General features: G+C 37.4%; 1 protein-coding gene across 6 annotated transcripts in view; it reads right to left on the minus strand.

The window, feature by feature from the left end:
• The window catches only part of Arhgef9 (Cdc42 guanine nucleotide exchange factor 9), a 157,834-nt gene that overhangs the window by 15,410 nt on the left and 115,238 nt on the right, over positions 1 to 27,186 (minus strand). For all 6 annotated transcript variants that reach the window (XM_013121343.3, XM_005081140.4, XM_013121344.3 and 3 more), the window contains exons 5-7: positions 18,750 to 18,982; positions 14,813 to 14,942; positions 7,989 to 8,120 (exon numbers count right to left, since the gene is read on the minus strand). In XM_013121343.3, the coding sequence (XP_012976797.1) occupies positions 7,989 to 8,120; positions 14,813 to 14,942; positions 18,750 to 18,982 (495 nt within the window). The remainder of the gene's footprint in view (positions 1 to 7,988; positions 8,121 to 14,812; positions 14,943 to 18,749; positions 18,983 to 27,186) is intronic.

Consider the following 27,186-nt stretch of genomic DNA (forward strand, 5'->3'; position numbering starts at 1 on the left):
AATACCAAGATCACTGGAGAAGCAGAGATTAGTTGACAGAGAAGGCTAATAGTTTTTAGGCCTATTTCAACCATGTCCAAGGTGCAAAAACTCAGTCCTGGCACAAAGAATGGATTGGCTCCATGAACTGATCTCAAAATTTCAGAAACATTTTGTGAGATACAGGCTCCAAAAACTGAGCACTGTCAGGCTAATTTAACTAGATAAAAGGAGGATATTATGAGAAAAAATATGGAAGTAAGGTTTGAATTCTCCCTTACAGTTAATAATATGGCATATACAGACCTGGAAAGGCAGATCTGGATAGCACACTTCATGAGTGGCTGTCTCAAACTATTAAAAACTTCAATTTCCTGGTTCTTAACCTGAGTCCAAAAATTCCTACTCCCCTCTAACAAATTAGTGCCTCGTGACTTCAATCTTAAATGCCTTTGGCAATTTCCTACAATTTAAGTATGGGTATGATCACGTGACTCCATTATATATAAATAAACATTAGGATATTCAGATTGATGCTTGTAATGGAGTCACATCAATCAATCTAAATATCCTAATGTTTATTTATATATTTAAGTATGAGAAAAGAACAAGAAAATTTTCTATTTCTTTAACAGAAAAATAAAGATTAGAGTGTGTTATTAAAATTTTCTCTTTATGGCTGATGGAGGGTTCAGTATGACGTTTCAGGCATCAGATTAGTGATAAGCTAAGTGCAGGGATATGATTGAAATGATTAGGAGTGATCTATGGGTTCAGGAAGTCCAAGCAGAATGGATAATAAAGGCCACCAAACAACATGGGACAGCGAAAAGAATATGAATAAAATAGAAATATTTAAATTTGAGTTCTAGATGTTTAGCTGTATGGCCTTGGGCAAGCCGCTTAGCTTCTCTTAGCCTCAGTTATTGCAACTGCAAAGTTACAAAAGTTAACCTTATCATATTAAATGGCTGCAAAGCTCCAACTTAAACACAAAGTTTCAACCTTATGAGCCTGCTTTGTTGGGTAAATGTAGCCTTGAGCTTTTGTGCTCCTTTAAAATCCTTTTTGATAAACCTCAAAATTCTACTGACTCTTGTAACTTGTATTGTTCAAGCAAGCCAAATATGAAGAGTTAAGTACTATTGGTCAAAGAAAATATTAAATCCAGTATTTTTCAATTTACATTGCCACTGATTCTAGAAATCTCACATGCATTTAGAGTAGGAATAGTACTTGCTAACCCGCTCACACAAATCACAAACCTGCTTGGGCTCACAATACTGTTTCTTTTTCTTCCCAACCAGCTCTCATATTTCAGTCCTTCTAACCTTCACTGTCAAAGTCACATAGTCTTCACCAAAGAAATGCTCTCCGATTAGACATTCTAACTGTTATGGCTCCCCTTGTATAAATTCTAATCCTAACTATAAAGGCTGTTAAATGCTACTCACTTGGCACTTAACCATGATGCTAATTACAGCATTTAGTTTTGTTTTTTCATTTAGATTGTGCTCAGCACTCTGTCTTTTGTGAACTTGCCTCACTCAGGGATTGTCCATAGAAAAGGCAGTTTCTGAGATCTCTTGGGTCTTATAAAACATAGCAACACAACAAATCCTTCTTGAGTCCTAAGTGCTTGTGGTACTGTTGGTATTACATGGGTTGACGCTTCCAAAGTGGTGTAGTGATAATATGCCCCAAATAGATATTTGGATCACAAATTCCCAGTCTAGTGGAGTTTATGTTTTCTAACAGGATACCAGCCTTTCTCAGTTTCCCTTTTTGGTTGTTTAACTCATGGGACATAAAGAGCTTAGTAGTTCTCCAGGACTGTTTTAACAGCCGGTAGAAACCAAGCTCCGGGTCACAGCCCGTGGCTCCAGCAAGGAACTACCCTAATCCCTGACATTACATAATTCAAACGGCTCACAGATATTTGAACTTGATCCCACTAGGTAATCCTAGGATTTAGCAAGACTTCACAGGACATTTTGTACAAATGACAGATGCTACAATCTGGCGCACAAAGCTGTTCAGGATTCTATCCTGCCTTATTTATTTTGTCTCTACTACTTTAGAGAGGGTCCTGGCTACTCTTCCCCACACTAGAACACTCCAGTTTTCTATCCAGATCTTGGGGAATGCACATGGACAAGGGTAAGCTTGTTTTGGTCATTACTGCATTCCAACACGTACAGCACATGCTTAAGAGTTAAAATAAAACTAACAGTGACAATAGTAGCAGTGAGCATTTAAATAGCATATACTGTATGCCAACTGCTATCCTAATGACTTTACATTTATCAACTTAAATATTGCTGACAAAGTACTACAAGGTAGGTGGCTGCATTTAATAAGGAAATATAGATATAGAGCCCCTATTGAACTTAGTCAAGATTAAACAGTAGAGCTGGCTTTGGATCCACAACATCTGGCTCTAAAATCTGTGCCTTTTATTAAGGAATGTATTATGTATTGCTTTAGAATTAAAATTGCTGAGTGAATGATTAGCAACATGGCATGCACTGTAATTGTATTAATTGCTAATATTTAGTAAATACAATGTGCTAACAATTATTATCTGTATAGCCTCATTTACATTTCATGACTGCATTTAGATTCCTATTGTTTTCAAATGAGGAATAATTATAAGCAGAGAAAACATATTTAAATTCAGGTAATTCACTGAAGAAAAGTAATGGGCACCATCTAGTCTGGTTAGACATACTGTTAGCAGTATACTCCACTACTTCCCACTAGCTATCATGGTTTCCCTCTAGAGCCTTTCTGAAATTTGCTTCATTACTAGTTCCTTTGGACAGTGAAGAAAATAGATAAAAGATGAATAAAAGGAACAGACAAATAAAAGAAAAAATAGATTAAGAAGTGCTGGTTAACATTAAACTGGTAAGATGTGAGTAGAATCTAGTATCCACTATTCTGGTTTCAACTCCCTTATCTATCTTATTTCTATATTGTCCTTGTTGCTTTCATTAAACATGGATTTATTTATTCTATGTGTATATTGTGTGTCTGAATTTATATATTTGAAACATGTGAGTGCATGTGAATGTGTAGTCTAGAAGAGGACATTGAATTCCCTGGAGCTAGAGTTATGTGGGTGTTTAGAACTGAACCCCAGTCTTCCACAGAGCAGCATGTGCTCTTAACCACTGGACCATCTCTCCACCCACATCCCTAGCTCTTATTGGTACTTTAGTATATGAGTTGTTTCCAACGGCCCATGTTGCAATTCTGTCCTTTCAGTACAAGAAGAAATGTCTAAATGCACAAACTTCCCTGAACAAAAGTCCTCTGTCTGGTATCATTACATGTAATTTAGTTCTTGTCCTTCAGAATATTGTGAAAGCAACATAAAAGCAGTACAGTTATGATAGCAGACAATGGAACACACAAGCACAAGTAAGAACAGTGAATGCAGAGAAAAGGTTGCTCGGGACGATAATAGGTGGGTAGGAAAATTGGTGGATAATGGGATAACGAGGTCTGTTCTCTTCCACGGTAAACAGTGAAAAGGGAGAACAAAAAACGAAGTATGGAGAATTATTCCTAAAACATCAAAATAATTTCAAAATAATGATATATGAGAGAAAACAGAAAAACATGTACAAAACTAAACTAATAGAGGAGCAGAGGCAGCCAGTACATAGGATAAGAGGACAGAGAACAAAGGGGTCTTACAATTTTAAAACTGACAAGGAAAGAAAAGGAACAGAAATTAAAGTAGCTACTGGTGTCTTTCATGTGTATTATAACTGCTATTTTAAACTACCCTCCTTTAGCCTTCCCTCTGCAAGACAAACTACAAGCCATACAAGCTGTTCCAACTCTTCTGAGTATTTTATTCAATCCCAACTCCCAGAGAACAAAACAGGCAAGGTTTTGTTTAACTGACAGCAAGATAATGGAATCAGAAGAGTCAGTCAGAAACTTAGTAGGTGGACATTAGTGGCTGGATATTAAAGAGTAGACTGAATATTTAAATGTTTCCTATGTTATCTGTAGCAGATAATAATTCAGCCCACAGTTGGGTAAATCTACCAATGGGGACTTTACCAATTTACAACAGTATCTCTTTTGTTGAAAGTAGGGGCTGAATAAGCTTCACATACATCTGCAACAGTCCTGTCCCTCAACTGCCATTTCATAGGCACTGATCTCATTTACTCTTCATAACAATCCTGTTGATTGTTCTCCCTGCATTACAGGTGATATAATGGAGGTGCATGGAATCAATAGTTAATTACTTGCTTGAAATAATAGGCATGCTAAAACCAGGATTTAAGAGCAGAATCATTTGATGTTACCTATCACTCCATGTTTCTCCTTGCTACAAGGAAATTATGAGAGAATTTGAAGTGATAGCAGAAAGAAATTAAGATTCTTGGAGCTGGGGATTTGGCTCAGTTGGCACTGCATGGTGGCATGTGCTTGTAATCTCAGTACTTGTGATGTAGAAGCAAGAGAGATGCAAAGTTTGAACTTACATTCTGATACATAGTGATATCCTAGAAGATATGCTGAGGATATGCTGAGGTGCTAAAGACCTTGTCTCAAATGAAATCAAGCAAATGATTGCCACCCAGAAACACAGATTCTCTCTGTGAATTTCAGTCTTACCATTGAGTACAGGTATAAGACAAATAGACTTCTTATCAAAACATCATAACTTATTCTTAGAAATAAATGCTGAGACCTCATGGTCAATTAATCTTGTCCTAAATATTTGGACTGCTTAATATTCACTTGCAAAATTTGGACAAGCTTAATGGGAATAGTGAGTGACATAGAAGTAATTAGTATAGGACCTTGGGACAGTTTGACTATTTTTAGTCCCTGGCTCCATGGTTGGAGAATGTAGCTCAGTGGTAGACAACTTGCCTTACAAGTGCAAATTCTTGGGTCATTTTCTAGCCTGAGGAATGAAAAAAAAGGAAGGTTAATTCCTAGCTTCATTATTTACCAGCCATGATAAATACAAAAGTATTCTGTATTTCAAATTTCATATATATTTAAAATGGGAATAATCACAGTATTTCCCTGGCAAATTTGTGGTGAATATTAAATTAATGAATATAAAGGTCTTTAAATAGAATCATAAAGGCAGCCAAATAATGCCAATGCATCGTTACTTTATATTAATTATATTTTCCATAATATAGTTTTCTGTTTCAAACACTCATGTACTTTTCTATCCAAATTTTTGTCACAGATTTCATTAGTATTTATAAGATTGTCAAGATTGCCTAAAGCAATTCCACCAGACACGTGTGAGGGTAATTTCTGTGCATAAAAGCATACATTTTTCTATTAGGTTACATAAATTTTATTAGATTATAGGTACCATGAATGCAGATGTGACTGTCACAGAGTATACAGAGTATAAAAATATAAAGCAGTGAGATACTTTACTGCAACCTCAGATAAACCTTCTGTCTCGTTTAAGGTCCTGTCAGATCACCAGTTATTTTTCTTCCTTTATTTTTAGCATTCAGGTATTTAGAAATCTTTAATATTACTTTGAAGATTGTTAAACTAACTTTCCAGGATTTATGAAATTATTTGTGTTATTCCTGTTAAATCTTACATTTGTAAAGGGCTCTTTTTAAATATGAGCTTATCAGAAAAATCAATATAGCCATATTCTATTATTTAGTTGTTGATTAGCCCATTTTTTTCTTTATGAAAAAAATAACCCAGCATTTGGGCATCAATGACATTGTGCTCCGGAGGTGAATAAAGTAAGTGAGGTAAACCTTTCCTCACCTCAGTCTACTCTTACCCTCTCCCATCCTTTCCTTTGTCAAAGATTATCTCCAACTCCAGGAAGTGTGCCTCTGCCCCCCGTGCTACTAAGAGTCAGTGTTTTGCAATAATGGTAAGAACAATTTGGCAAACAAAATACCTTGCTCTTTTGCATACCTTTTTTCCTCTCCATTATTATTTTGGGGTTTACTTCCTATTTGATAAATATAAAACAGAAAGACTTATTGTAGATAACATGGAAATCCTCAACCATGGACTCAATACAAATATCATATACTTTTAATGACCTTTATTAACAAGGCTGTAGCTTTTCAACCCTGGAAAACCAGTGTTAAGAATATCCAAGTATGTGGAGTTAACAGTCTTGAACTCTAGGGCTGGGTTTGTTCTGAAGAGCAAACCTATGACCTCACAAACCAAGAAAACTCTCATCTGAGAGAATCTATGCCTTTATCAAGGTGTCCATTGTCTTTGCTATCCTGTTGTTTGCTTTTCCCATGTTCTCAACATGGCTTCTCTGAATCTCGAAGCCCTCCCTTAATTTCTGGCATCTTTTTAATCGTTGTCTTTCTAACTAGTTGTCTTAGAACTGACACACCACTTCATCTTGGCTTTTTGCTGCCTATTTGCTCCTTAATGCAGCATACTGTTCCATCTTTTTTTCTTTTCCTTTATCCTTGGGCTCTGTTTCACTCGTTTGTATCTGCCTCCTATAGCTACTGCTTTCCAGAGTTCAGTTTCATATTTTACTCAAAACAACTGCATCTTTTGGGGACATGCCAAAATGAAGAAATATGGGCAATATTGTGGAACCATGAAATAAACCAGACTCCTCCTAATTCTTTGCTCTCTTTCCCCCATCTCTCTCCTCCCTCCATCTTTCACACTCCCTGTCTCTGCTTTTCCCTTTGTCTCTCTCTCCCTCTCAGTGTAAGCATGAACATACATTAGCGGGAAGAATGTACGCATGTCTGCTGGGGACATGGCTGATCGAGAACATCCTTGTTGCCTTTACTCACCTTCAGAAATTCTGACCCCTGAGTGTATGAAAGTTCTGGTAAGAGCTGGGGGAGCCAAAAAGAGACACTGGTGTGTTGCTGAGTTTCAGGTTCATGGATGTTTCTCTTCCAGTGTGAGATCTAGACTGAAATAACTACCCTAATTAACTAGTAGGCTATTTGTTCCAGATCTGGCATTTGGACCTTATCTATAAACAGCAAGACTGTTTGAATTTAAGCTCAATGTATTCTCTCAATTGATTTTGAAGGGCAAACACATAACGATTTAATGTAGGACATGCCACGGACATCACACACACACACAAACACACACACACACACACACACACACACACACACACGGAGATAGGAAAAGGGACATGAACCAGATGTCTGCTTAGTATTTAACTTGGTATGTCATGACTTCACACCCCTCTTTAGGGGATTCGCTACTGGGTAATGTTTAAAAAAAAGAGCAATGTAACAGAGAAAACTCCAAGAATGAAAACAAATTTTGAAAGTCACTCTGAATACTATTTCTCCCTCATTTTCTCACTTCCCATGATTCCAAATTCTTCCCAGCCAAACCTTACAAAAGTGGTTTGAGCCTCCTATCATGAAAGGAGGAACAGTATCCTATCAGGAATTCTCAGAAGAGATTATGTGGGGGAACATATGCTACCCCTCTTTGCTAAGAAATCAATACTTACGGAAGTATCCAAGGATCAGTGACAAGTACAGGGCTAGGATAATCAGCAACAGCTTGATTGAGAGTTTCTGGGCAACTGATGGTGCACTTTGTATAGAAATGGATGGAGGTATTGTGAAGCATAGAGGACCTACTTAAGGAAGTGGCCCCATTCAAGTGGGAATGGGGCAAGGTACTCTTGGAAGCTACTTGATAAGTAGGATACAAACACCACAATATTCTTCAATACTAGTCCAAATTTGCTGGCTATCTGCCATGGGTGCTCAGAAGGAATACCACAAGGGTTATGAGGAAAAACATAAATGCTTTCAGGATAACATGTGTTAACCTCAGCATTTTACTGTTGCTTATGGTCTTAATTCTATACCAGTACTTTTGGTATGGAACTGCTGCCGATTTCCTCTGCCAGTTTTTGCCTATTTCTTTAAAAACCTGGGCACAATGAAAGGGAAGGAGCTTATAGCACTCCCCGGGGCCCTCATCTCTCTCAGAAAAGAAGAGGTTAAGTTTACCTTCTTGCAGAGGACCATTTGGTGGTCGAATAAGAAGAAGACTCTCTGCTGGTTGCGGCCATAGGGTTGATAGATCCAGGCCATCTCTCCGGTGTAGATCAGCTCCGAGCTCCTGTCTAAGATGTCCTCTCCCTAGGAAGGACATGTGATGGTAAGAGAGCCAGGTAGTAAAGCTGGTACAATTCCTTACCCAGAGATACCCAAAGGTGAGCATAGATGGAGGAAAAGAGAGAGACTTCTGGGCTCCCTTAAAAGGTTTACAATTCTGTAAGTGAGAAAATTCATATTCTTGTTTACTGTGGTGTAAAATAAGACTCATCCCTTAGTCAGTCAGTTTCCCTTCTTCTCTGTATCTCCCTACATGCCTCCTGTATTCTCATGTACTCTGAACCTAAATGAGACCCAAGTCGGCCAAACAGGCAGGCATTCTATTCTCTTTCCTCCTCCTTCTTACCATTTATGAATCTCTTTTCTGATCCAGTCTTTCAATTTCTACCTGGTCTCTCACTTACCTCAAGAGTAAGCCTAAAAAAGTAGTAGAAATTTTTGTGTTTTCCATATAAAAATGAAATAAGGGGTAAAATATTTTATGATAAAATGAGAAAGTTTACTACACATGCTTCAGCCTATATGAAGATGAAGGAAATGAGCGGTGGCCCAGGAAAGAGAACTCATAATTCCAGGGGATGTATATGGGTCAGATATTGTGCTAGTTACTTTTTACTCTATCTCATCTGGACCTCACAAAAGTTCAGTCAGGTAAACAATCTTGGTTCCATTTTACATCTTTGTCAAGTGACAGGAGAAGATCATGAAGCTTGTTAGCTACAGATACTCGGATCCTAATCTCTCTATCTCCAGAGAGCACCTTTACTCTTTATCATAAATCATAGTGCTTCTATCACCAAAAGTGCCTAGATGTCCAGTCCCTTTTTCTCCTTCAGTATGTTTCACCATAAGCTGTTAAATGAGGTATATGAGAATAATATCTATAATATCAGCTCTGGTACTTTTACGACTAAATGTATGCCCAAGGTTCAAGGCTGAATTAAAGATAGAAGTCCCTATAGCTCTGGCAGAATAATAAGCTAAAAAGAGTGACATCATAAAACAGTATTCTTAATTGTACCATTTCCTCTAGTCTGAGGGATTGGAAAGAAAAGGAGATCTCAGTGGATTATTTTCTAATAACAAATTGAAAGCAGCTCAAAAAAATACCGTTTTTACTTTACAGTCCAAATTTAGCTACAAGAGTATCCAAGACAGAGGTAAACAAATAGTCCTTCTTGAGTTGACATACTAGCCCTGATTCTTTGGATGCACAAGGCAGGGTCATACCTCTCCTCTGAGTTGGCCTTTCCTGATACAAGGGAGGAAGATATGCCACAATCCACTTTGAGTATGTATAAAGAGAAAGAGTGCATAAAAGTTGCCTAATAATACAAGTTGATGACAAACATGACTCTTTTGGAGGCAACGTCTTACTATGGAGTCCAGGCAAACCTGGAACTTGCTATATAGTTCAGGCTGATCTTGAACTTGTAATCCTCCTCCTGAAGCTTCCCAAGTACTGGGTTTATAGGTATAAGTCACCATGCCCAGATTCCAGGATGACTTTAAGTTATCATTTGATGAACTGAGGATTTTAAGACCTGGGGGAATATTCAACATTTTCTTAGGCAGGGGCATACCAACCCTATTTTAAATAGTTGCTGCATGTAACACCAAGTTTTAAAATGTTGAGAAAAAACATACTTCTATGCTCACTAAATCAACTAACCTTGAACAGCTAACATATCCTCATTGTGTCTCAGTTTCTTCAATTTTTTGTTTTGTTTTTAGAGACAGGATTTCTCTGTGTAGCCCTGGCTGTGTTGGAATGCACTTTGCAGATCTGAATGACCTCATACTCAGAGATCTGCCTTCTGAGAGCTGAAATTAAAGGCATGTGTCACCACTGCCCAGCTGTTTCTCCATTCTTTTTGAGAATATACCATCACAAATTTGTTTAGATACCGTGGAGAATACTTAAATTAACATGTACAAGTACTTAGGAATATACACATCACATTGTAAACTTTCCATATGTAATTTTCATCTTGGGTATTATTGTGTGCCCCAGGCACTAATACATATTTCCTGTTTTCTTCTAATACAATGAACTGATAAAGGATGAGCTGTGATTGTGCTCAAAGTCATAAATCAAAGAATTAGACATAATTTCTCCAAAGATATAGAACCAAGTTCAGAATCTCTCCAAAGCCCATGTGCCTTATTACAAGACTGCACTTGAATGACAGTACCTTGCCTAGCAGAAAATCAGCTACAATGTAGTGAGATGAGACAGTTAGAATAACTGTGTTCTGTGTACAGTGCAGTTACTAACTTACTCTGTGTCCCTGATCTACTGTACATGCTGCATGAAAGCATCACATCTGTGTGAGGGGAAGGGTAAGTTTACATGAGGGAAAGGATGTTCTCTCTGTTTAGAGCTTTCATTCTTGTCTGCTGTGCCTCACTTGTACCACACATCTCTTTATCTTGGCCCACAAAGCACAATACATTCCCACTGCCTCTATGGGTTTCTGCATTCTTGCAGCATTTAACACAAACTGCCTACTTTCCTAGTAGTCTATCTGCCTATTCTAGATGAACAAGGCCATGTCTGATTCATCTCAGATTCTATAACAGTTGGCAAGGACAAGGCAAAGAGGGTGCGTCTCAAAAGGCAAGAATCCTAAAAGTCACATAGCAAATCCTCCACTGCCTTCCATCCAAACTGGAAACAGTCCTTGGACAAGAGACATATAACTTGACCTCCGATTGCTCATATACAATCTTTTGCTATTTTCCCTAGCCATGCTGTCTGGTTTCCTTTTTGAAGAATATATAGTCTCATATTTCATGGGCTTTGTTTTGGCTCTTGCTTCTACCTGAAATGCTCCACCACAGAAAAAGTCATATGACTTTCTCCTTTAACTTCTTTAAGTCTTTTCTCAAATGTTGTCCCCTTTGGTAATTTCTTCATTACTCTAGCCTGTTAAATATCATATTTTTCTTCATAATCCCTATCAACATCTGATGGCAATGTGCTTATGTATTGCTTTTCTTCTCTATTGAAACATAAACTATAGAAACTTTGCTCCATCACTTAACACATTTCTAGAACATGGAATCAAGCCTGATAGAAAGCAAGTATTCCATAAATGATATGCAAAGAATAAATCAATGGTTAATAAACGAGTAGTGACAATTAAACTCTACCTAGAGCTTTCTTGTCAGCTTTTCATAATTTTTTTGCAGACAGTCTCAAGGAGTAGGCTTCCTTTTTTAAATTAATTCTAACTTAACCCATTTTGTTCAGCTTTATTTCATCCCAATTACAGGATAATTGATAATTGAGCTGTGGCCTGAATGACCTAGTAGACATATCTAACCTGTGGTCCATAAGCTGCATGAACCCCAGGGGGACCTGTGAATGAGTGTTGTGGAATATTGTTTTAACTGGGCAAAATGTGTAACATTTGTTTATGCTGCAAAATATTACTTTAACTGTGTAAAGGCGTGTTACTTTTGTTAACTATATAAGGATGTATGTTTAATTATGGAAAGATACGTTGCATCTGTTTCACTTTGCCTGCCTAAGGCACCTTCTCGGTCTAATGAAAAGCTGAACAGTCAATTTTTAGGCAGAGAGAAGACAGGTGGGGCTGGCGGGCAGAGAGAAAAGAGAAGAAAGAATGAGAGGAGGAGGAGAGAACGAGACACCTGGGGCAAGAAACCAGGCAGATGCCGGTCAGCCATAGAGAAGCAGTGAAAGTCAGATATACAGAATTAAGAAAGGTAATAAGCCCAAGGCAAAAGGCAGATAAAGAGAAACAGGCTAATTTAAGTTAAAAGAGCTAGCCAGAAACATGCCTTAAGCTATGCGGAGCATTCAAAGCTAATAATAAGTCTCTGTGTCATGATCTGGGAGCTGGTTGGTGGCCCCAAAGAAAGAGCAGGGTACAAATGATACCCAATATGTTTGTTGATGAAAAATGCCAGATTTTAATGCCAAAGAGTTTGAACAGTCCTGAAATAGGGTCAAAAGAAATGTCATCTTTTTCAAGTAGTTTAATCTTCAATGGTACCTGTCTTAACCTATGTGTCAAAAAGTGTAGAGAAGTAACAGATCAGCCTGGACCTATATTTAATCTTCTAGACAAAGGAGTGTCACTCATTTATTTACATTCACTTTTAAATGGATATCTTTTCTATATCTATTATAGTATTTTGTTGTTTCTGATGTTTCTTTCAGCTTCTTTGGATTATACAATCCAATGGTAAACCAGAAAAGGACATTGGCAAGAAAGGCAGGGAGACCATAAAGAAAAAAAATTAGGACCACACGATCCAGCTCCCAAACATGAGCTACAAACACGAGCACTCTCTGAAAATGTTCAGGAAAAAAAAGGCTGAAGAGAGGCTATCAGGGATATGTTCCATTTCTCTTTGTTTAAAATGATTTAATGTGAAAGGAGGCAAAATGACAGCTCATCCAAACCTCTGAGCCAGAGGACTGAGGAATGGAAAATTACCAGAAACTACAGTCCTTGGAAACAGGCTCTCCTCCCTTCTGCTACTCTCAACTGCTCTAAGTTATAATCACTTCAAGAAATATATGACAATTTCACTCATCTCTTTATTTTTCAGGAATTATGAGGGGTAGAGTACTCTCCATAGGATATAGCAACTGACTGATATGGTAACTGGAATTAGGTAAAGAAATCTGAATATTCATGAGAAAAAGATGAGGGGAGAGAGACAGACACTGACTTAAGGCAGGGTTTTCTCCTCTTTAGTTAGATAACCTGATTTACCAAGCAACAACAATTGCCTGCATGTCAACATTCCTACCTTTCCCTCTTCGAGGCAGATTAGGTTTTGAAGGTTTCCCCTGTGATTACTGTTTTTCATTTGATGACTAAAGCTGAAATCACCACAAGGACCTCTTTTGACAGTCCTCTTTGTTTGTTTATACATGTGAGAGAGGTAGGGGAGTGGCTCGGACTGGGAAGCATTGCTTGCTTGCTTATTTGTAAGGCTTGCCTAAGGCAGCCACTGTCTGGGATCTACTGCCTCCTCCATCCTCCAGTTGTTCTCCAATACCCTCTCCAGAAACACTGGCGGAATTCACCTTGTGTCCACTCAAGGAGCACCTCCCTCATTCCAGAAATATAACTGGAAATGCTTTCTCACATGCGGATTCCCTAAACCATAGCTGAAGTCAATGAAGCTTGGTAAAAATAAAGCTCTTTGGGTAGGCCAACGGACTTCAAACTTTTATTCTCCTCTCCAATGACTGCAGACTCAGACAACACATAAAACGTTAGAAGGGGGGAAATGTTTCAGGGCAGAAGAAAAACCGTTCAGAGAAAAGGAATTTAGTGGCTTTTTGATGCCTTTCCTTACACGGAAGCCTGCAAAAGGGTCAGAAAAGTTAATTTGGTCTAGCTCATCTTTGCTACAATAAATGAACAGAGGAAAACAACACACAAAGAAGGGAGAATCCATTACTTTCTAATAATTTTGGGTCAGTGATGGCTTCTCCTTATATGCAAGAGGGTATGTATACATATGTATGTGTATAGGTATACATATGTATGTATGTGTGTACATATGCATATGTGCACATATATGTATATAAATGAATGCATATTTTCTCTGTATATTCTGTCTCTATATATACATATATATTAATTTTTAATATTTCAACTGTGTCACTGCTATTCTACACTTAGAGTACCTTATCTATCAAACAGGATAAAAATGGGTCAACTGATAATAATTGTGATGCTTTTAAATAATCCACATTAGGAAGAATAGAAGTAGCAGAAAAATGCCTGAACATTTGCTAACTCTCTGTTAAGACTAATAACGGTCCCCTTCGGATAGACTAAACAATTTGAAATGTTAAGAAAAAACTGTTTCTTAAACACAGAAAATTATATCTGGGGTGAGGGCAGTACAACAAGGTATTGGATCTACTTCTATACTATTACCACATTGTTTTAGGAATGTCACTTCCTGCCTGCTGACATTTTCCATCTTGGCTATGTCAGCCTACCTACTATCAGGTCACACAACTTGGGCCTCCAAGATGAGTAAGAAATGTTATTACTCTTAGTGTGTGGCATTTGGGAAGGAAAGGTTGATGACTTCAGTCACTTCCTTTCCAAGTTCAAGGAAACTGTGGGTGTCCACACTGGGATGACTAGGTGACAGATTATTTTTAGAATGATGATGAACACAGAGCTCGGTCAGTGGATTTGGCAGGATGGTAGTTATGGCCTAGAATGTGCATGCTTCATTAGTCTAGTAGATATACCAGGATGAGGTTATCTCACTAATAGCAAAATAATATATTTGCTATCCTGCATGGTTATAAACAAGAGTACCGAGTTATAATGTGTGTCTTGGAGTAGATTAGTATGTACTACTTCTTATCTATCCGTGAAGTTCATGATCTTAAATCCAGGACAAAAGAGCATTGGAATGGTACTAAGTCAATCCAGTTGTTTCCGAAAAACACCCAGAGACGAATATGTCACAATAAATTAAAATGAATAAATAAAAGTAATATGGTAAATAAATAAAATAAAGCCCCAATGATTTCATCAAACTTCGGAGATTACTCTAAATAGCCCTTCCTTGTCAGGAACCTTTGCCTTGGGTTCAATAGGAATCCTTCCTTCTAATTCCTTTTTAATTGTTGGCTAAGATGACCAGCTTTTCAACAAGCAACTGGGATCGCTCAACACCTCTGCTGATGAAAGTCCTACCTCCCAGTCTAGGACAGAGGCCTGCCATTGTGCAATCTTGTCAATATTCTCCAGACGTCGCTTGCGTTCATTGATCTGCTGAGTCACATTTCTCATGACAGCCAAAGCAGCTGCAACATATCTGTAATCACTGTGAAGATATAAGAGTGAAAGGTGGATGAACCAATGTGCACTATGCCAATCTTAAATCCATTCTATTTTTCTCCTTAGTAAGACTCTTGATTACCAGATGGTAATCTGTATCACCTAGAGAACAACGACATTTCCAGTCCTATTTTTGGAAGAAATGACTGTGTGACTTATGTTCATAGAGAAATTGTACCAGCCCCATAAATATCCTAACTGTAAACTTCTTTCACAAGGGAGATAGACCTCTTTAGTTTTACACCTCTCTATTTGTGTCCTATCTGAAAAAACAGACAAGGATTAAGAAAAAGGCATCTCTTCTCTATATATTTCTAAGGAGTCTCTCTGCCTGTGGTCACAATGGAATAATGTTGCAAGTTTTCCTCTGGCACAATAAGGAGATAGGTGTAGTATAATGTATGAGGATACAGAATTTGAAACCAGACTCCATGAGTTTATATCCAGTTTTATTGCTAACTAGCAGTGTTTCATTTAGCAAGTGTCATTAGCACTTGATTCAATTTTCTCATGCATAAATGGGAAGAATTTTGGCAGAATTTACTGAGGGGTTTAAAAAATAAATGCAATCATCGATACATACTGCTTTACTCTTGAGCCATGAATACTATTTGTATCTTTATTTCAAATAAAGTATTTCTCTAATGGTAGATACAATATAGGATGCCTCCCACAGAATTCTTGGTTTGAGAAATACAACTTACACCCCAGCTTTTGGAAACATTTCATAAACCATGTCTTGAGAGTCATATAATTCTACCCAATTTTGTCTGCTTTTCTGACCTAATTTTCAACTGAACAGTTCTTATGAAAGGCCGGTTAAAAGTGAGATTCCAGCCATTTGATATAGACAGAATGACCCAAGGAGGCAATAAGATTCATTACAGCCTAGTGTTAATACCTTCTTTTAGTAAAGCTAAAAGAAATCTTGTGGTTGTAGCCTTCTTTCTCTCCCAGCACTGATTAAAGAAAAAGTCATGAGAGAAAGGTGCGAAAAAAATGTTATTTTTCTTCTTAATGTATTGAAAATGGGGTGATGGAACAAGAATAGGCCTAAGGAGGGGAGTTCTAATTGCCAGGACAGATGCTATACAACATCTCCTCTTAGGTAACATCCATGACTCCAATCTGTACCTTGTACATGTTCCAGAACTGTGGACCTCAAACACTATTATATTTGATCCACTGTAGTAACAGATTTTTCTCTTAACCAGTTTATTCTTTCTCAAGAAAGCTAGAAGTATTCCTATTTTGAGCCTTAATGAATGTTTCTATTACTATGATGAGTCATATGGAGTGTATTATCAACTAATTATGCTTTCTAAGTGTCTTCAAAACAAGCTTTCTAGGAGCGGTATCTCTCAACCAGTCTTTGACGTGCTGATTTCACCTGTAAAACTTCATATTTGTTCCTACTGTATTTCATCCTTTCCTATTGCTTTTTCTGTCTATTTGATCTGTTAGCTCTCTAACCTTGCCAATGTTTCTACCTGACAAGACTGTCTGAGCCTGCCAGTGAGACATAGGATAGGACAATGACACAAATAAGTACTTAAGTTCTTCAGGCCCAGTTCCCTACCCCCTGTGTCTTTTCTTTGGTTGATTTGAGGACATCAGTATTTTAATCTTTCTGGGAAGTAATCATGGAATTATTCTCTCAGTATGGTACCACATTCACATTTAATTAAACTTAAGTAAGCTAAAAAATTAGTTCCTCAGTTGTATTAGTAATAATCATAATTATTCCAAGGCCATACACATAAAATTCAATTGAACACTGAGGATATGAAAATTCTCTTCCTAACCACAAGTATTAGGGAATCATGCTGTTGTTATATAATTGTCAGTTTTGCCATTTTTGCTGGTTATCTTTCTTACAGTGGTTAAAGGATGAATGCTATCATATCTAATCTGTACCAGTAACTTTAAAGGTGAATAAAATAAGAAAATAGCTGTGATGTATTCTGAATTCTGGTCAGTGTCTCTGGGGTCTCAGATGAGGTTTGGCTGCCTCCCATTATTGGGAGTGATGGAACCAAGATTTTCTAGTTTTAGACACATCAACTGACTATCCTATTCTATTTTCTTTTTTTCTTATTAAGTAAGGAGCAATTATGCCAAGTTTTCATAAGCAAATGACATTTTATTTACTGTTAATCACTTTTCATCCAGTCTTCTACTTCAGAAATCACCATGGTTTTCTCATTTCAGACATTCAGATCAGACTAAGTCTCTAAGACTTGTCTACAAGTTGCTTGAGACAACTTAATACCGAAAAAGGTCTTCTCTGCCTTTCTCTTCTGTCTTTATCTTCTTTCTTGGACATATCTCTACTGCTGTCAGTCTCTGAACCACTGTCATGAGACCAAGTATTACTCCTTCAGTTAAGTTGTAGGAGTCTGGTAGGGAAATATTTGCAGCTGATGTAGAAATTTGCAAAATAATATGTGACCATAGAGCCTTCATCATTGGAAACAGATGATGAAGGGAAATGCCTCCAGATTGGTTATTCAGTACCAAGTGATCAGTCCTAGAAACATACATTCAGGAAACCTTGAATGGATTCATTAGGTTGTACACATTTATATGCATATATAACAACCATTGTTAAAGAAGAAAGGGCATGAGGGAGCAAAGGCAAAAAACTTGGGAGGAGTAAGGAGGAGGACATGGAATAGTAAAATGATGTAACTATATTTTATTTTAAAATGAAAGGTAGGGAACTTGAGTGGGAGACTTCATTCTTCTTGGAAAGCTTATCAGAAGAATAAGTGCTGAGCTGAAGCAACAAGTCCAAAGTCAGGAATTTCATACCAAATAGAGATAAGCTAGGAATATTCTGAGTCTCTACATTTCGAGGCAATATGTGAAAGAGTGGGGCTTGTTTACTGTAAGCCATCACCATCAATGGGCTTCCTTTTAGCACATTCCATACTGGTAAGAGATGAAATGCATCATTTTCACTTTTTCACTCACATAGATATCCTTCATAGTCTTTGTTGGGTAAGTTCCCTTGAATAAAAATTAAGAACTGTGGAATGTGATAGCACATGCCTTTAATTTTAGTACTCAGGAGGCAGATCTCTTTTAGGTAGAGGCCAGCTTGGTTCTGTCTACATAATGAGTTGCAGTCCAGGCAGAAATACATAGTTGGGTACAGACTTAACAGAAGAGGGGAAGGAGGAGGAGGGAGGGAGGAAGGAAGGGAGGGAGGGAGGAAGGGAGGGAGGGAGGGAGGCAAGGAAGGAAGGCAGGATGGAAGAAAATAAAATATTTAAAAACTAAAGAAAAAACTTCAAGTAAAGTCTCAATCTGTTCCTTCCCCCACCCTCTGCACTATATTCTAAGTCTATATCAAATGTACAGTGGGTGAGGTCAAAAAGCTAAGTATACAAACAAGGGAATTAACCTTGCAGAAAGAATGTACAATTAGTACTAGTTGGAAAGATATTTGCAGGCCATCTGAGTCTTTCAAACAGAATTGAATAAACGATTGAGCAGTTACTATGTTGGGTTTGATTCATGAGTTTGAGCCTAGTATTAAAAGCCAAGCTATAAGCTGCAGTCCATGAAGGTGGAGTATAAGTTATGTAATAATGATTATGCATAACATTTCGTATGTATACTGACTTATAACTTTATAAGTTATACTCTCTGTAGTATAACCCTTACTTTATTCACAAGGGCCTTGTAAAGTAAGGAGGAATATATCCTACTTTACAGAAAAGTTATATATTGTCAAAAGGTACCAATATTTAAAAGACATTTACTTCTGTGTCCTCAAACCCCTTACCTGTGGTCTTGGGCAGTATACTTAAGGAGCTCAGCTAACTGTAAGGGATATTTGCAGATCTTCTGTACTGGAGTCAAAAGAAAACCATCGATAGCAATGTCAATCATCTGCTGCAAGAGTCGGCAGGCCTCAAAAAAGTGTTGGTAGCGGCTGTCCTTCATCAGCTTGGAGAGTTCCATGCAGGCGTCCAGGTGGTTGTTACAATATTCCGAATATATCCAGAACCCATCTTGCTGTGGAGAAAAGAAGGGAAAAATGAAGGCTCAGAGGCCCCAACGATGTCTTGAAATAGAAAGACAGATCTTGTTCCTATGTAGGAATATTAAGGCAATGTCAATTTTTATTTGATTCATAATTTAGTAATAAAATTAAAAGATAGCTACACAATTGGTAGATACACAAATCATTTATAAAGTTCATGTAGCAATAATGAGCAAGTGGGAAAAGTGAAACAATTCTGATTAGTTAAAGGAGACTGACCTTACCAATAGTAAACAGAATATGACAAATAGAATTCTAGTAACCATTAAAAGATATGAGCCAGAGATTCTCCTTGCAGTGACAAACTAACACATTCTACCACTGACAGGAGCTATGAAAGTCTAAAGAGTATAATGAGGAAATTATTATCCCTAAGAGCCAGAGGCCCAGAATACCTGTTGCTATATAATGTCCCCTAGATGTGACAAGGGAAATGTACTCATGAAATGTCAACATGGTTGCCTGTAAAAGACCAGCATAATGACAACACTAGCTGGCATGCCAATTCCACATGGACCTACCTTAGATAAAGGTGGTCAATGGCTACTTTTCCTCTAAGGAGGAGCTCCTGCATGGGTTATCCAATTCCAAAAGGGGAACTTATGTACATGTGAGCTCCACTCACTGGACTCTCAGTAGCTTGTATGTACAAGTATGCATATACATATATATACACAAAATATACATATACATGTTGAAGTGCATATATATGTACATATAACAATACTAATTAAAAGATTAGGAATTTTAGAGGGAGAGGGGAAACATGGGAGCAGTGGAAACCAGAGTAGAGAGAGGCAAGGATCTAAGTAGATGTAGTGTTGATGTACAAAGTTCTAAGACAAATTTTAAAAGATAGTTAAAGAAGGAGAAATGGAATCACATACATGTCTAAAGAAAGACTTTCTGTGCAGAAAAGAAATGTAAGACTATGGATCCCAAGGACAGAATGAAATTGTTGTGGTCTAGAGATAGCCAGGAGACAGGATGGCTAGAGTAAATTACACGGGAAAAAAGAAGATAGCAGGTCATTTACATAGGGTATTCTAGATATTTAGGGCCTTAGTGAGTTTAGATTTGACTCTTAGTAAGATAGGAAGTATTGGAGAGCCTGATATATCATAATGAATAATATATATATGACACATATCAGTAACATTATATGTAACAGATAGGTTTTATTTAGGAATATTGTATATACATACACATATATGCATGCAGTAACAATTAGTGAAAAGTGAGGCAATGAATTTGAAGGAAAGTGGGGAGGGGTATATGGGAGGGATTAGAGGGAGGAAAATGAAGGGAGAAATGTTGCAATTGTGTTATAACCTCAAAAATAAAATAAATCTTAAAAATTACAAAAAAGAACAGACCTCAGTGGGAGATACTATCTCAATAAATAATGCTGAAAGTGATAGATGAAGACACCTGAATTGACCTCTGGCCCCACACACACACACATACAATGATGTGTGTGTTCACACACTGCACAGAAAGAAGAATGGCCAATTGGCTGCTGCTGCATTAAAAATCCTAAAACAAGCTGTGGAAACGACATTCTACAAAATAACTTTTTGTAGATACTTAAAAATGTAATAATTAGCTTCTACAGGGCCTAGACAGGTTAGTCTGCCTGATATCCCCTCCAAACACCCTCCACAAACCCCCAACTTAGCATGGTTCCACATACAGGGCCCTCGCCTAATCAGACCACCAATGTCTACTATATGTGTTCAGCCAGGACTTTTTATGCCTGCTGCTATCCTAAAGATACCTCTCAATGAATTATAGGAATAAATGAGGTAGAAGAATACCAGGTCATTGTCATAGAGAAGAATGTCAAAAGACCATAGAAGAAAACTTCTCCATACTAAAGAAAATCATACCCATACAAATAATAATAAGAAACGCAGAAAATAAAATATCCATGGTATGTAATAGTTAAAGCACTAAGTATACAGAACAAAGAAAAAATACAGTTCAAGAGAAAAAAAACATTAGCCACATAAAAAGGCAAACACACCAGAATAATAGCTAAGGTTTTGAGGGAAACTTTGAAAGCAAGAAGAGCCTGGAACAATACATTTCAAGTACAAAAAGAACATGGTGGAAAACCTAGACTTATCCTGAAAAGCTATCTGCCATCATTGAAAAAGAAAGAAAAACTTTTCATGAACTAAATAGCCTTTAAAAGGCAATGATATTTTGGGCTGAAGAGAGGAATGAGCACAGCCAAGAGACACTTAAAAGAAATGTGAACCATAATTACTAAAACACAAAATGCCACTGAAAATCTTGTGCATGTGTAAACACACACAAAACCACCAAAAATTAACAACACAATGACCACAATTAACATACCTGTTTTTAACAATAACTTTAAATATCAATGACTCCAACTCACCAATCAAAACACACAGGCTGACTTAATGGATAAAGAAACAAAACTATCTATCTGGGTTTTTTTTTAATAAGAAACACATTAACTTTAAAGCTAGTATAAGAGAATGGACAAAAGGATTCTAATCAAAAAAGACCAGGAAGCAAACAGGCATTGCTATCTTAATGTCTGATAAAACAGACTCCAAAGTAAAACTAATCAGAAGGGGTAAAGAGGAAAACTTCATTCTAAACAAGTAAATAGTTAACCAAGAAGACATTACTATGCTAAATATATATGTACCAAACTTTGGTGTACCCCACTTCATAAAAAATACGTATTACTGGAAATAAAGACACATTAACATTAATAACCCATTAATACTAGGTGATTTATTTTATGAACGTGGATGCCTTTGTATTTGGGGCACAGATGTTCAGAATTGAAATTTCAATACACCACTTTATCCAAGAGACAGGACATCTGGACAAAAAAAATAAACATAGAAACATCAGAATTAAATGATATCATATATCAAATGGACTAACAGAAATCTACAGAATATTCCACACATACACCAAAGTATATATACATTCTACTCAGCAGCACATGGAAGCATCTCTAAGACATACCACATCTTGGGACAAAACAAACAAACAAAACAAAACACCCCCCAAGTAAAACAAAAAAACCCCAAATCTTCATGAGTTCAGAAAGTTTTGAACATCATGTAACCTATCTGATAATAATGCAATAAAAATTAAAACCAAGAGCAAACAAATCTCCAGTAAATACAAACTCACTCAGTTTAAGCAACATATTACTGAATGATGAATGGGTCAAAGAAGAAATAAAATTTCTTGGAACTAAATGAAAATGAAAACACAACACAACAAAACATCTGGTGTGCATTAAATGCAATCCTACAAGGGAAATTTATAGCTAAATGTCTACACCAAAATATCAGAAAAAGCACAAATGACATAAAGAACCAACAAATTTTTGGAAAAACAAGAATAAACCAAATCCAAATTTGGTCTATTTAAAAAAATGATTAAAATCACAGCATAAATTAATGAACTAGAAAAAATACAAAGAATCAACAAAATTAAGGGCTGGTTCTTTGAGAAAATAAACGATATTGACAGACCCTTGATCCAACTTACCAAATGGGAATAAAAAAAGACCAAAAGCAATGACCCAAATCAATAAAATGAGAATGGAACATGGAAACATTACAACATACACCAAAGAAATTCAGAATAGTATAAGGGAATATTTTTAAAACCTAAATTCCAATAAGCAGGAAAATCTAAAAGAAATAGATGAATTTCTAGATTTAGCCAAACCACCAAAATTAAACCAAGAAGCAATAAACAACCTAAACAGATCCACAACATAGAAGATTGAAATAGAAATAAAAAGCCTTCCAGCTACAAAAAGTCCAGAGCCAGATGGATTTACAGGGGAATTCAACTAGACATTCAAAGATCTATAACAAGTCCATTTTAAATAGAAGAAGGAGAAGGAAGAGGAGGAGGAATATCAGAAGCACTCCAAAACTGATTCTATGAAGCCAGTATCACTCTAAAACCCAAACCCAGTAAAGACACAATGAAAAAAGAAAACTGCAGTAAATATCAGTGATGAACACAGATCTTAAAATACTCAATAAATTACTTGCAAATGAATACAGACATATATCAAAAAGATCATACACTTTGACCAAGTTGGCTTTATCCTGGAGATACGGAGTTGGTTCAATATGTGCAAGTCAATAATTATAATAAGCTATACAAATGGACTTGAAGAGAAAAATCCCATGATCATCACAACACAATTAAAGCTGTATATGATAAACCTACAGTCAGTATCATCCTAAATGGAGAAAAGCTTGAAGCAATTCCACTGAAGTCAAGAAATGAGATAGAGATGTCCATTATTCCCTTGCCCTTTCAGTACTGTGCACAAAGAACCAGCAATAAGGCATGAGAAGGAAATTAAAAGGACAGAAACAGGAAAATAAATCAAACAATCCTTATTTGCAGACATGGTATTTTACATAAAAGTCCCCACAAGTCTATCAGAAAACTTCTAGAAATGAAAACCAATTTCACCAATTTGACAGGATACAGAATCAACTTGCATAAATCTTTAGATTTTCTTTACTCCAACACCAAACATATAGAGAAAGAGATCCCATTTACAACAGCCTCACAGAAAATAAAACATCTAGGAATAAGCTAAACCAAGGATGTGAATGACCTCTGTAATGAAAATTTTAAAATTCTGAAGAAAGAAATAGACACTAGAAAATGGAAAGACATCCCATGCCCATGGATTGGTAGAATTAATATTGTGAAGATGACCATTCTATGAAAAGCCATTTACAGATTCCATGGAATCCCAACCCAAATTGTCATCACATTCTTCACAGGAATAGGAAAAACTAGCTTTATATTCATATGGAACCACAAATATTTCCCAGATATCCAGAACAATTATGAATTAAGAGGACAGTGTTGGAGGGATTACTACTCCAAAGGTCAAAATATACCATACAGTCATAATAAAAACAAATGAACAAACAACAACAAAAACACACCAATATAGTACAGACACCAAACCAGACATGTACAGATGAGTACATGTAACTATGGCCATTTAGTACTGGACAAAAATATCAAAAATATAAGCTTGGGGGAAAAACATCTTAAATAAAATGGTGCTATGAAAACTGGTTGTCTACAAGTAAAAGAATGAAATTAGACCTCTATCACCTTGTACAAAGACTAGTTTCAAACAGATCAAAGACTTAAATGTGAAACCTGAAGTACTTAAACAGCTAGAAGAAAACATAAGTAGTAACCTAAATGATATATAGATGTAGGAATCAGACTCCATTTGTCCAGGAATTAATGCTACAATTGACAAGGGGAACCTCATAAAAGAAAAAAAACTGGCTTAGTGTGTGGATTTATGTCTGGAGAGCATGTGGGACAAGAGGAATGAACACTCCTGCACTGTTAGTGGGAGTGTAAATTGTACAACCACTTTGAAAATCATCATGGCAGTTTCTCAGAAAATTGATAATCAATCTACCTCAAGATTCAACTCTACCATTCCTGGACATATACCCAAAGGATGCTCCATCCTATAACAAAAACTCTTGCACAACTATGTTCATAACAGCTTTATTTGTAACAGCCAGAAATTGGAAACAACCTAGATGAACCCCAGTCAGGGAATGGATAAAGAAAATGTGTATTTACACAATGGAGTATTACTCAGCTATTAAAAATGATATCAGGAAATTGAAGACACATGGATGGAACTAGAAAAAAATTATCCTGAGTGAGCCAAGCCAGATCCATAAAGACAAACATGGCATGTGCTCACTCATAAGTGGGCATTAACTGTAAAGGATAAACATGCTGCAATCCATAAACCCAGAGAGGCTATGTAACAAGAAGGGCCCAAGGGAGATGCATGGATCTCCCTGGGAAGGGGAAATAGAAGAGATCTCCTGGGTGGACTAGGGGCAGGAGATGGGAACTTGAAGGATTGGGCTCAGAGGTGGGTAGAGGAGAAGAATACTGAAAGAGATGACTGGAAAGCAGGGATTGGGAAGGCTTCTGGTTCAGGTAGAAACCTGGTTCAAGGAAAACTCCCAGCTGGGCAGTGGTGGTGCTCACCTTTAATCCCAGCACTCTGGAGTCCGGAGCAGGCGGATCTCTGTGAGTTCAAAGCCAGCCTGGTCTACAACGTGAGTTCCAGGACAGCCAGAGCTACACATAAACCCCGTCTAAAATAAAAACAACAACCACAAAAAAAAACAATCAAGGGAAACTCCCACCAATCTACAAGGACGACCCCAAAAATAGTGGTTACATAGTCTGAACTGGCCATCTCCTGTGATCAGATTGGTGACTATCCCAATTGTCATCAGAGAGTCTTCATCCAGTAATTGATGGAAACAGATGCAGAGACCCACAGGCCAAGCTTGGTGAATCCAGTTGAACAGAGGGAGGAAGGATTTTAGGAACCAGGAGGGTCAAGGACACCATAAGAAAATCCACAGAAACAACTTACCTGGCTCTTAAGAACTCAAAGAGTCTGAACCAACATACCAGGGAGCCTGCATGGGACTGACCTAGGCCCTCTGCATATATGTGACAGTTGTGTAGCTTGGTCTATTTGGAGGACTCCTAACAATGGAGCAGAGGCTGTCACTAACTTTTTGGCTGGCTGTTGGGAATCCATTGCTCATACTCAATTGCCTTGTCCAGCTTAAATACAAGAGGAAGTGCTTAGTCTTACTGCAACCTGATAAGCTACGCTTTTTTGATACCCATGGGAAGCCTGCAGAAACAGAGGATGAGTGGATTGATTGGGGAGGGGAGAAAAGGGGAGGTGGAAGGATGGAATGAAAGAGTAGGAGGGAGGGAAAGTTGTGATCGGGATAAAAACTACACAAATTAAACAAATAAATGAATAAAAATAAAACCAAAAAAGAAAAAAAGGGAAGAAACAATCAACTGAAGAGGAAGCCCACAGAATGGGGGAGCGTCTTTGCCAGTGTGTACTTCTGATAGAGAGTTAATATTTAGACTATACAGAGCTTTAAAAAAAAAGCAAAGATTTCCAGGCATTGGTGGTGCACACCTTTAATCCCAGCACTTGGGAGGCAGGGTCAGGCGTATCTCTGTGAGTTCGAGGCCAGCCTGGTCTTCAGAGCGAGTTCCAGGACAGCCTCCAAAACAATACAGAGAAACCCTGTCTAGAAAGATAAAAAAAGTGACCCATTCAAAAAGTGGTCCTGGGATCTGAACAGACTTCTACAAAGAAGAAATGTTCCTTGTCCCTAGCAATTAGATAAATACAATCAAACTAACTTTGAAATTTAATCTTACCCCAGTAACAATGACAAAGCTGAACAAAACTACCAAGAAGAAATGCTAGAGGGGATGTGGAGAAAAGGGAACCCTAATTCACTATTGATGCTATCTCAAACTTGTCCATCCACTCTGCAAATCTCTGTGGAGATTCCTCAAAAGGCTAAAATTAAATCTTATGACTCAGTTACAGTACTCCTTGCCACATGCCTAAAGGACTTGACTCCCTACTCCACAGATGCGTGCACCACAGATGTTTGGGGGATTTGTGGAACTCACTGGTCAACAATTTTAATACAAGCAGAACATTCCTGGAACTGGGCTTTGCATTTCCTAGCCTTTGGCACCTAGTAGGGATATTTTTGCCCCTTTATAGAAAAGCTTCATTTTAACTCATTTTATAATATATTTTAGGAAACTTCCATGGTACTTTGGAAAAATCTTTAATGATATCTATCACCTTGTCATCCCTTCCCTGACCCCACTTTATTTCTTACTGTTGCACAATTGCATTTTTACCCTTTCTAGCAGTGCAGTCTATCTACTGGTCCTGAAAGCCCCTCCCCATGGCCCCTTAATAATTTCATGAACTCTATGTGTATTCCAAATGAAGCAAACATATCTAAAGATTCAAGGGTATATTAATCTTTGAACCCTCATCAGTAGATGATCGTCAGTACAGACCCAAAAAAATGGACAAGGGGCAGACAATAAAAGACTGCAGAATATTCAAGCCTAAGTGGAACTTGGTGTACTATTCCCTCACCCTGAGGCTCCGGGATTGTTGCAGAAAAATGTGGAGAAAGTGTGTAAAAGCCAGGGGCAATGGATAACTACAAGAAAACAATGTCTTCAGAACATAGCAGCGAAGCTGCACACATAAGTTCAGAGCAGCTGT

Source organism: Mesocricetus auratus, unplaced genomic scaffold, assembly GCF_017639785.1.
Source record: "Mesocricetus auratus isolate SY011 unplaced genomic scaffold, BCM_Maur_2.0 Super-Scaffold_100003, whole genome shotgun sequence".
In the NCBI taxonomy this organism is placed as follows: Eukaryota; Metazoa; Chordata; class Mammalia; order Rodentia; family Cricetidae; genus Mesocricetus; species Mesocricetus auratus.